The sequence below is a fragment of the Telmatherina bonti genome (genome assembly GCF_933228915.1).
Source record: "Telmatherina bonti genome assembly, chromosome: 11".
Lineage (NCBI taxonomy): Eukaryota > Metazoa > Chordata > Actinopteri > Atheriniformes > Telmatherinidae > Telmatherina > Telmatherina bonti.
The window spans coordinates 26569303-26581447 of record NC_136629.1 but is presented as its reverse complement, the minus strand read 5'-3'; the positions used below and the strand labels follow the sequence as shown (position 1 = coordinate 26581447).

Sequence of the window (12145 nt, the reverse complement as noted above, 5' to 3'; positions counted from 1 at the left end):
GTGATGTATGACAGCGTTTGAAACGGATGTCACCATTTATGTACGGAAGTGAGGATAAATTGGTCTTTAGGGTGTTAAAGTGGAACACTGAACATTTTGCTAAACTAACTACATCTCACAACTAAACAGTACCATGTTGCCAAACTGGTTCTTCCAACCACAGAGTTATAACATTTCATGAATGACTGGAAAACAGACTTCTTTAATCTCTTCTTCCCACGTAAACCCTAAAATAGCATCCGCCATCCCTTTTGGTCATCGATAAGTTTCTATATTTATGCTCTTCACTATGACGCACTTGTTCCAGGGAAATTTGTCAGTGAACAATTATATTCCAAGTCACCAAAGACGCATTGTTATAATCTTGTCATTTAAAAAAAAAAAAAATCACAATTAAATGGTTAATCCTATAACACAAATAGGACTTTTTTTTTTTTTACATTTACTTTTATGCCAACAAAACAGTTCAATCATTTCCTGCAAAATGTCATGAAACATTCACTGGCATTTTGCTTATCACAAAATGATAAAGTAGTGTTATAGTGCTGGTCTTTGGAAGAACAAACAGTTTTCAGCTGAAAAAGAAGAATGTATGGTTCTCACCTGTTTTGCAAAGGATGTTTGATATACTGCTCGGGATTTGCAACCACCTGACCGTCAGTCTGTTGATCTTCAGTTTCAGCTGTTTTCTAAAAAACAAACAAAGCAAATCTGATTTCTCATGGAATACAAAAGGAATTCATATGAAATATCTATGTCAGTCTCATTCAGCCAAGTCCAATGATCTGCATCATGAATGTGTTAGCACAGAGTTTTTCCCGGCAGAAGATGAATAAATATTATATGAATTGTACATGAGGTGCAAAAGCTGTACTGTAATCATTTAGTTCACATCATCCTGTCTTTATGAAGCTGAAATACTTCCATACATCTTACAGAGCAGGGGTGGGCAACTCCGGTCCTTGAGGCCTGTAGTCCTGAAGTGTTAAGTGTTTCCCTGCTGTAACACAACTGACACATCAGACTTGTGCAGAGATTGACAAAAAAAACTCTGGTCTGCTAATTAGCCATTGATCTGAGTCAGGTGTACTGTAGCAGGGAAACTCCTAACACTTGCAGGACTGCGGCTGTTGAGGGTTGGAGTTGCCCACCACGTTATAGAGTAATGTATTTCTGAATGCAAATCCCCTTTCTCTAGGTGCAAGTAGATTGACTATTCAATCACATAATCACGATACAATAGATAGCTATTCAATTATGAATCATAAATATTCAAAAACAATTATTTTTTTGTAATAATTAAATGACAGGAACACAGCTGCAAAGTGTGGCAAGAACAATAAAGTTGCTGCCCCGATACTTTAGGGAACAGTTGAGCCGTTGTGTTCGGGTGGAAAACAGTAAACAACAGGTATTATGTTTTATGGGAATGAAAAGAGACAAGCCCTGGACAAGTCATTTCCCATATTTAAGTTATTTGAAGCCAAAATAAACTGTGATAATTAGTAATAATACAAAAATCTAACGACACATCATGCATTCCCACACCAGGTTAGAGGAGGAGAAAATAGCTGCCAGTTGCTGTTCCTAATTATCGCTAGCACAATTTTCCTGTAGATTCCATGGAAAATGTTTTGTTATTTGAATTAATTAGATACAGAATGGTGCTTGAGGTAGAATAAAGATGGCCACAAGAGTGAGAAAAAACCTGAATAGGGAAAAAGATGCAATGAAAATACTAATAATCAACCCTAATTTTTTCACGTGTTTACTCTATATCTGCCTTGCTTGTATACGGTCAAATGAACGTATCACTAACAACTGGTTTATGTATATAAATACAGAGATTAAGAGGAAAACAAAACAGAACATAGGATCAAAACAGGAAAGAGTCTTTCAAATTAAGTCACAAATATGTTAACATTTTGAGTCTCTCTTTTGTGTCAAATACTAAAAATTTGAAGTACTGCATGTTGTAAGTTGTCTTAATGGGCATTGCTCATCCTGCCATGTAAAGTTTGACCAAAATAGACTGTGCTGCTTATGATGAAACAACTGTAACAGTTAAACATATCTTCAACACTAATAAAAAAAAAAAAAAAAGAAAGAAAGAAAAGAACTTATTGTCAAAAAGGAAAAGTTGTCATATCCTTCAGCACAACAGATAGCAACAAATTATCAATTCACATCAGTCAGTCAATCAGATTACTAACAGTAGTACTGAAGCCAAAGTGTGGAAAATAGTATCCCTCTTGTGTATGTCTCAGTAAAAATATAAATTAACAAAATAATCACGTACAAATGTAAAATTACGTGGATCCCGCACCATATGCCACTAGTGACTGGAGATTGGATGGTATATTAACAAGGACTGGCATTTTTTTCATTTTGCCATAAAGATGGATGCCACCCATTCCCTGAAATAACCTTTTAGAAGTAGGATTCAGAGACTTTTTTAAGCTGCTATAACCAACAGAAAAGCACAACGATGAAAAAGACTACCTTCCTGAATATTGGGTGTTGAATTTATTCATTAATTGCTTTACCATTCAAAAGGTTGCATGTAATTTCATATCTAAATGTAAAACAACTATTGCTACCGTTGTATGGAATTCACATACTCCACAACACTAATATTCAAAACATTTTCAGCAGAAGAAAAACAGCTACGTTTATGTTGGTTCAGAAAAACAAGTGGTAAAACCTGAGCTACTTTTACAGTTTGCTAGCATTAGTTATAGCAGACGTGCTAGGCCAGCTCGCTACAAGCTCGCGACACACGTGTACAGCCTGTCAAAAACTACAAATAATTTAATAACTTTAATATTTCAGTGTACTGGTGAAAACGACCTCTAGATAAATACTCCCTACGTGGGAAATGATCAAACAACCCAGTGAATGGAGTTTGAATGAACGACGTCTCGTCAGTCCCTCCCTGCCGACCAACAAAGTCAGGGAGAGCCTCATCCATCACATTGCTCGCATGCTAACGCTAATCCATGCGAAAACCCGGGGCCTAAAACAACATCATTTTGCAAACATATTGGTATATTTTTTAGAAGAACGACATTATGTAAAGAAATCATAAGACACAGTAAAGACGTAATGAGGATGCCCTGTGCGCATTAGTCGAATTTCTACGCTATCTCTTGTTTCTCTTACCGGCTCCGATGTCGCCATCTTGACTGTAGAAACGATCTGGCAGTTCGGCGCCTCTGCGTCACTCCAGTCTGCTACTACGGAAGCCACCTCGGTTCAATTTCAGGTGGGTAACCAAAAACCTAGGAACTCAGCTAAGGGATATTGAAAATGTATAATTTAGGGATGGTTTCTGTCCATATTAAATATCGAGATATATTTAACTCTCGTTAGGTTGTTTGCCAGTTATTAATCTGTGTTACTGTAATCTACCATGGAGTGTCCAGTTGGTGCAGATAGGATCATTTTACTTTAAGGAACTTGAGTATGGATACAAAGTAAAGTCACACTTTTGTAGTTGTGGGTGATTTACATGGGTTGAAAAGTGCATAAGAGTAAAATGTAGTCTTCAAGGCAACTTTTAAAATAACAGTTTTACCATATGTAATTAAACTACGCCAATGCTCAGTTACATCTGACAGGAAAATATGCAAATTACATTATAATTGTCAGATAATGGCTTTAGTGACTAGTTTTCAGTCAAAATACAAAAGGAGACAATTCCATTAGTAAAATTTTTGCACTTTTACATTAACTTACTTTTTTGCTGTTACCAAATGTAGCTTAACAAACACTAGGTCTAAACACTTTTTATTTCAAGCACACAAGTTAATTTCTGTTGGGGAAAAACCCACACTTCCTACTTCACAGCCTAATTGTCCATAGCTTTGTGCATGAAGTGTGCATATTTTTCGTGTCTTGTGATTCAATGAAAGTGAAATAAAAAACTAACTTCCTTACCCCAATAATTTATCACAGTGTTGTAGCCTTATTTACAGGGTATATAACAACAATCAGTATTTAATATTATTTTAACATTATACCTCCCATTCCTCTTTTGTTGCTTTTCTTTAACTTCATTCACAACTAAGTGGCAATCAATACAGCCAATACTGCTACAAATTTTATTTTAAAAAGATATGAATTTTTGTAGTTGCAAAAAAAGATGACTTCAAACCTTTTTTTCATTGTTATTTTCTTTTTTCATCGAATGCTTCCTGCAACTCATCGCTACTGTAGGTTAATAATTACTCATTAAGTGTGTCCATACTTGTAGAGAATGCTGAATAATTTGAGACTCAGTAATGAACCATGAAAGAGAGGATGAAAATTTTAGCTTTTGGGAAATAATTAATCCTGTAGCATTGGTTTAAATCTAAAAACAAACCTTAGTTATTCACTCTTCACAACTTGCCTAAACAAACAGCTTGGTTACACAAGATCAACTGGGTGACACACATGACACAACGCAGACAACAGCTGACACAAGTCATGAGGATGTGGCACCATGAAAGTATATCATTATTATCATTATTAATATCATTATTATTATTACTACAAACTAGTCTCAGTGACAATATAATTTTTTTTAACCTGATTTTGAAAACATTTTAACATAACAGTTTATCTGCTGAGGAGTCTTTTATCCAAAGTAAATTACAAGTGAAAAATAGAGGCAGCAGATTACCTATTATGCACTATAGTTGACAATAAACCTTCATAAATTAACCAGAATTAAATGAAATTTCTAAAATTAGCTTCACCGTTACTGGATGCAGTATAATGTTGATGTATTCATAAAACATAAAAAAAAATTCAATTATTGTCCTAAAATGATCTATTATGCAGTAAGAGTACAGTTTGATTAAATATTTTTTTTCCTCAATGGAGGAGGCAACCTTTAAAATCTGGAGATCTATCCCCAAATATTGGGAGGACAAAGTCAAAATAAGAACACTGGAATTCCCTGGAAATTCTCTGTGAGTCATGGAGTCATGCGACTGGTATGAAAAATTATGCCAAATGAAAAAAAAGGGAGAGGAAGACATCATCAGGTCCAAAATATAAATATGACTTTATTTCACAATCCTGAAAGAGACCAGTCATCCATAAAAGGAATGCTAAATTTAGTCTCTTCTCAAGTCTAAACTGGATATACTTTCAGCAACGTACAGTAATTCAGTTTCAAAATAAGCAAGATCACCCATTGTCTAAACACCATTAACAATACAGTAAAAACAATGTGGTTCACATATATATTTACAGTCTCTTTGAATGCTGGTGCTATTGTTAGTTCCTTACAAAAATGTTTCATGTGGACTAATAATGTCCCCCAAAACAAAAAGAAACATTTACAAATTTAATCTTGTCATGTGTTGCTAAAAAAATGTCTTTAAATCAACTGAATCAAACAGTTTACATTCATTTCTTTTGCATGAAGGTTGTGACTTGTGAAAAATTGCTGGAGAATCGAGTCATTTGTGGAAGACATATAAACGAGATGGACACCTTCACAATTATGTGCTTTTCCTGCAGACATTTGACAAATATGATGCCAGAGTGAGCCAGGGAAATGATAAAACTTTGGGTCGAATATATACCTCACCAGTAGGTTTGAAAAAGCACCATGCCATCACCATTAAACAGCATATAATCAGGTTAGGATAACTCTGTACCTTGACCCATGAGCACCAAAAGCAAGTTTAAGTGTGTAAAAGACCACAAACTAACTGTAGGAAATATTATGTTGTCAGTGTTAGTGTAAAAACCTGTGCAGGTTTGTGTTAACAATTTACCAGATGTGTTATTAAAATGATTTTCTCTGTCAAGGGTAAAAAAAAAAAAAAAAAAAAAAAAAAAAAAATCCTGATTCAGCAGGAGTTGATTCCAAACCCCCAAGATTGAGACCCTGTTAAAAAAGCTACTTGTAAACAAAGTCCTCAGAAGGGTTGAACACTCTGAATCGTCTCAGTGGGTTTTGATTTTTTAGTGGTTTTATGACAAAAGCGAAGTGGAGGCAACAACGGGAACAGTTAGATTATTTAGCAGTGAAGTCAATAGTCTTATGAATCCAGAGTATAGACATAACAGCTGGCTATATTCTGTTGACATATCTGACACTTTGTGGTTTCTGTAGCACCTTTAGAACATACAGTGAGCTTCTGAATTCCTATTATCACACTTGTTCCCTGTGAAACACTTAAATGTCAGGAGCTGAATATAAATCAAAGTGCCAGATGAGCACTTCACTGTTGCAGCATGTCGCGAGTCCTCATTATGACAAGTTATAAAAGATATGTATTCCATCAGTCAAATGAATGAAAGCAAGTGATGCAGAAATACTGTAAAAACAAAACAGAATTTATATATATACATATATATATATATATATATATATATATATATATATATATATATATATATATATATATATATATATATATATATATATATATATATAGTTTTTCAAGTTAAGTTTAAGAAATTAAAAAAGTGCTTCTTTATATGCCATATATATATATATATATATATATATATATATATATATAAATCTGTGAACAAAAGACATACCATCCAGGTGTAGAGACAACAAACCAAAGAAGTACATTTCTGAGACAACAAAATTAAAAGCACAATGCTACATGTGATAATGATAATCTGTTGTAAATATATGCAGAATATTAGTCTACATGATCTGATGCAAAGAGTTTGCTTAACAAAGCTTGCAGTAAGAATGGCACCAATGTAAAAGCCAATGAGACACTTCTTACAAGTAGAGGACTATTGGCTGAAGCAAAAGCATACTCTTACTGTACAACTAAATGCAGGTTACCTTAGAAATCTTGCAGTAAACAGGCTTACACCAGAAATTAAATAGAAATTGTTATGATCAGAATAAATAATCACATCTTTTTTTTGTTCTTAATCATGTATATAAAACCAGTTTAAAAACATCTTTAAATGCTTCAAAGCACCATCTCTTTACAATAAAAACCAACATTGAAACTCACAGTTAAAAAGCCAACTGACTTTGGTCCTCCTCATCACTCTGAAGGCAGAGACAAAGAAGGTCAAAGTGAACAGATATTAGAAAAGCACAATGAAAACGACATAAAAATGAGAGTTATCAGTTTGAAGTTGAATGAGGTAAGGCAGAAGCACATGGTGTCGGAGTTCTCCGTGTTTAAATCACTAAGTCCAGCGATTGTAAGGGCCTGTCACTTGGGTAAGAGCATAAGGGGACACGGTGATGACGCCATCCCTCGGGTGAGTCCAAGTTTGACGTGTTGGGACATTCACAACCGTCCTTAGTTCCTCTGCCTCGTCACCAATGTCCTCTCCCTCCAACCCTCCAGAATGTTTACCATTCTTCCCTTCACCTTTGCTAGGGCTGGCCTCCATCCTCGACCTCTCAGCCTCCTCCTCCCGGTCCCGTTCTCGCTTGGCCATTTTGGCATCCCACATAGCCATGCCGTGGCCTGGCTCGTTGAGGGACTTGTGCTGGTAAAAGACCAAGGAGATGCGGGTGGGGTGGCTACGGTTTGGCCTGAGGATAGGTGTTGTTGCATGGAGCTCCCGCCGTGCACACTCAATTAGGATGGAGCCATGTGACGGTGCCACGGCAACCCCACCTATGTCATGGTCCAGGAAATTGTGTTCGCTGTCTGACCACACTTCTTCCTGCTTCACTTCCTGTGGCATGAGTGGGGAAGTTTGTTGGGGGAGAGATGAGCCTGTAAAGAGGCCGTGACCTCTGATCTCTGCTGCGATGTCTCCTGCAGCTCGATGAAGTCCGTTCAGCCTGCTGAAGAGGCCCTCAGAGGTAGGTCTGGGAGAGAAGGAGGGAGGAGGAGGAAGAGGAATATTCCCACTGGGGGAGAGTCTTCGCAGAGGAGAGCAGTGCACCTCATTGGGCTCAGTTTTAAAAGCATAGTTACTGTAGGTGTTGTGTGGAGGTATACATTCTAGTAAAGCACTCTGCTCACCAGATGCTGGAGAATAACCATTCATGGTGTCACTCACTGTCTTGTAGTTAATAGCTGAGACACTCGGTCCAAATTGGAGGCCATGCAGGTCATGGTGGTTCGGGGTGATGACCTCCCTTTGCATGATGACCCCTACACCTGGAGTGGAGTAACCGCTGGTGCCCTGGCTGTAAGCGCTTGCTTGATTTCTCTCTGTTTGCAACTTTCCAACACTGGCGGGTCTCGGTGGTAGTCTATAAGAGCCGTAGTAGCCTTGTGGTTCTTGTTTGTGGAGAGAAATGACAGATATTTATAAGGTGATACCCAAAAAGAGCATTCATGAGTGTTTACCTCAATTTTTTCAATGACCAAATATTGAGTGTTATTACCTTTGTTGTGAGCCTCAGTTTTCACCTTTCCAGGAGTGAGAGAAGTCAACCCAAGTTTCTTCTCCATCCGTTCTGCTTGAGCCTTCAGACGAGCTTCTTGTCTTATTTTACGAGCTGATTTCACTGGTTCAGCGAGTAAACGCACCTGACAGCCAAGTATTTTAATAAAATTGTCTGTTAATAATTTTTTTGTTTTGGTTTTGCTAACAAAAGAATTGAAAAATGAATTAAATTAAATTAAATTAAATTAAATTAAATTAAATAAGTAACAGTATGAAGCTGCAAAAGCTGCATTCCTGACCACTCACCTCTCGAGGGAATGAGGACAGAACTTGCAAAGCACCACTTTGGATTTTGCTCCACTGGCCCTCAACCTGACCAAACTCATCTGTGTCTGAGATCTTGTAAAGTGGCAGCACATGGAGCTGTTCATCCTCAGGTATGTTACGTACTGCCCGGTTATCTTCCTTTGTTAAAGTGCAAACCTGAAAAAAGACAAAAAAGTAAAAAGAATTTTAACCAAAACCATCAAAACCCGAACAGACTGATCCAAAACTAGAAGTAACAACCCTCCACACAGACTGAGTCTGCATCTTTACATGTAACTGATTACCGTCTCTCCTTTCTTTTCCCGACTGATTCAGAACGTGCAGATCAGCTCAAAATCCTCCAGACATAATTTACAGTCTATGGTTACATCACATGCCAATTTATGATGAAACAATATATTCTGAAATTCTCAGGGTTACTCAAATGCTTTGACAAACTGAGTTTGAATGAGTCGCCTTTGTTATTTGTGGTGTGAGTTTTCTCAACGGGTTGTCAAATGACTCCATATTCAGCCTGAAGGGAACCTGGAACTGGTCAAATACAAGTATAGATTCTGTGTGAGCATTACCTCTCTGAACTCCTTTATCTTTACCCCACTGCCTGTTGCCATGGCAAATATGAGAATGGTGTCACAATCTGCCATGATCTATTTTAGCTGAAGTTTTTCTCTGTTTTATATTTTGTACTTTTGTGTTTTTATTATTACGCTGCTACTACTGTTCTGAGAGGTATCACACTCTAGCTTGCTTACCACAGTGCTGCCATTGTTCATGTTGCTGGTGTCTTTGTGAGCGTGGGCACAGAAGTCTACACAGGCCGTGACCCCAGAGAAAGGACGCCCCTCCCTTCTGCCCAGCCGGCAGTCTCCCCCTGCCGCCTCATATTCAACCTGTGAGAGGTTAAAGAACAAAACAGGAGAAGAGTTTCATTCATAGCATAGACAGTAAAATAATTATGGTAAGACATCTTTTTCTGTGAGAAATGCATTCTTCTCAAATTTATTCAGATTATGGTTTTGAGAGAATGAATTATAGGGATCTTCAAAAAAACAACAAATGTTTAGAAAACAAAATCAATCTTAAGGTGGTCATTAAAGCGATCTGCAATGAGGCTGTGTGATCATTTCAGAGGAGAGGAAGAAAAATTAAAGTCAACAATGAGGATTATCACAGAGATGTTTGGCTGTTTCATGCTCTCTACCTGATTCTGAAAAGCCTCGGGAGCCAGTTTTCTGTAGAGCGGTGCAAGGTCAGTGGCAAGGCTCTGAAGGTTGCTCTCTATCGTCTCCTCCTAAAAATGACAGTTTAGGATGTTGAGGAGTACAGCAGCTGATTTACAAATGAACTATCTGTAAAATGGCTGTGACTGTCATGCCAAGCATTAGCCACAAGGAGGCAAATGTTTGCAAAAGATCTCATCAGCAAATGCAGGGTAATGAAAGAGACTGTTTTCTTTTAAAATATTACAAAAACCTTTAATGGCTTTCATTTAGCTATATTAATCAAGGGAGCTGCTTTTTCATTGTTTGTTGCAGCAGACCAATGCACACACACTTTCTCACCTCCTCCCGGTCGTCTCCGAGAAGGCGAAACTTGCGGGGCACTTTGCTGCGGGCAAATTTACAGCCATTGAAGTACATACTCCAGGAGCAGCCAAAGGAAAATGAGGCTCCACAAGTGTCTGGGTCCAAACCTTGGCATGCGCACGTGCGACTGTCGAGTCATAGTAAATAACGGGGAAGGTGTTATATCAATGAAAATAGCCTGGAAGGATTATATAAAAGAAAAAGAAAGATACCCACTCTTCATTGAGGGCACAGCGGCGGCTGGTGGGAGAGCCATATTTAAAGAGGGTTTCTGTGAGCTCCTGGTAGAGGTGGTCTGCCACTTGCCGGGGGATTCCCTCCCATGCTAAGATGAGGATCACCAACACAGCTGTGTCACAGCGATGTCCCGGTCTCTGACGGACCAAACAAAGCAGCTTCTCCTCCTCACTGCCACGCCGGATCACCTGTCAGATAATGTGCATGGGCGTACAAGGAAAACAACCGGGTCATAACAGTTAAAAGACTGACGAACCACAGATAAAACTATCATTTCTGACAAAATGGAAAAAGGAAGAACAAAGGACAAGATATCCAATCTTCATTGAGGGGCACCTCAGTGAAGATTGGGTCCATGACCTTAGTAAAAACACAAAGAGGCAAAGTGTTTTCAGGATAGGCGAATGCAGAAAATCATAACATAGCCTGAAGAATAAACACTGGGGTGGAGAAACTTGTTTATTTTATCCAACAGGTCACTTAGCCTGCAGATATAGATGTAATTTCTTCCTAGAGAGCAGGTAGACAGCATTTTGAGATGGCTGCTATGTCCAATTGGACCTCTAATTGCTACATGCTGTTCCTTTAAATTTTAGTTCCATGCCTGGGTGGGACACTATGTGTCTAACACGGTTGTGGCCAAGTAAAAATCTGGGCTTGACCTCCATCTCTTCCCTCTAAATATTTTGCAAGGAAAGCTACATACATCTGTATGAGGAAATCCTTATACATTCAGACATATTCAGGAGAATTAGGAGAATATGAAGACCAAACACGTACCCATTTAGCTATTGGACACCCCTGGGAGCTCTTGCCTTCTTTCCCAGTATAAACAACGACTTCCACCCTCACTGCATTTCCTTTGGCACCGTACCTGTGTAACACACATGCAAAAAATTTAATACATTTCAGATTTTGACCTCAAGGCATAAAACCACCCTTCCAAAAATGTCAAAAACAGCTCTGTGTAGTTAGAACATGAACTTAAAAGTAGCAAAACTTGAGCAGAAGATTCTTTATTCTGACCTTGATTGTGCCGCATATTTGACATTTGCTCAAATGGAACAAGACTTGGGAGAATTATAAGATGAGTCAACACCTTGAACTCTTTAATTCTTCAAGCCATCCTTTGAACATTTATTTTATTGTGGCAGGATGCTTTATTCCACAGAGGGAGGCCATTATTTCTTACAATGCCATGAATAGGAGCAAGAAGGCTGCAACATAGTTAGTGAGTGGATCGTTGACATCAACATTTCTCTCAGGTTCGACTGTTTCACAACAGAAAACTGCTTTACAGCTTTGCTGCTGCAGACTCTCCTTCATCCCACTGTGCATAATGTTATCATCACTTCCTCAGGTGAACATCGTTCACACGTACACCTTTTCATCCGCTGTTTATATGATTCTTCTGCAGAAGTTTCTTCCGTGCCAATTAATGGCATGTTTAATAGGAGACAGAAGTCATCACAGAAAGTCTGACTGCTCTGCGCCTACACAGCCAACTGTGGTGGACAGTGTGTTCTGACACCCATCACACCCATTATGAAGGATTTCAACTATTTTGGCCAGAGTAGCTCTTCTGTGAGACCAGATCACACGGGCCTAAATTTGGTTCCCCACTACATAATAAGAGCCTCTTGTTGTTCATTACACTTCTA

General features: G+C 38.2%; 2 protein-coding genes across 2 annotated transcripts in view; both read right to left on the bottom strand.

The window, feature by feature from the left end:
• The window catches only part of eif4e1c (eukaryotic translation initiation factor 4E family member 1c), an 11033-nt gene extending 7850 nt beyond the window's left edge, over positions 1-3183 (bottom strand). The window contains exons 1-2 of the mRNA XM_079248545.1: positions 3163-3183; positions 604-689 (exon numbers count right to left, since the gene is read on the bottom strand). Coding sequence (XP_079104671.1) covers positions 604-689; positions 3163-3180 — 104 coding nt within the window. The 5' untranslated portion in view covers positions 3181-3183. The remainder of the gene's footprint in view (positions 1-603; positions 690-3162) is intronic.
• A 3350-nt stretch (positions 3184-6533) lies between these two features.
• The window catches only part of tet1 (tet methylcytosine dioxygenase 1), a 31673-nt gene continuing 26061 nt past the window's right edge, over positions 6534-12145 (bottom strand). The window contains exons 5-12 of the mRNA XM_079248653.1: positions 11265-11358; positions 10464-10672; positions 10224-10374; positions 9863-9952; positions 9414-9551; positions 8641-8817; positions 8333-8477; positions 6534-8225 (exon numbers count right to left, since the gene is read on the bottom strand). Coding sequence (XP_079104779.1) covers positions 7171-8225; positions 8333-8477; positions 8641-8817; positions 9414-9551; positions 9863-9952; positions 10224-10374; positions 10464-10672; positions 11265-11358 — 2059 coding nt within the window. The 3' untranslated portion in view covers positions 6534-7170. The remainder of the gene's footprint in view (positions 8226-8332; positions 8478-8640; positions 8818-9413; positions 9552-9862; positions 9953-10223; positions 10375-10463; positions 10673-11264; positions 11359-12145) is intronic.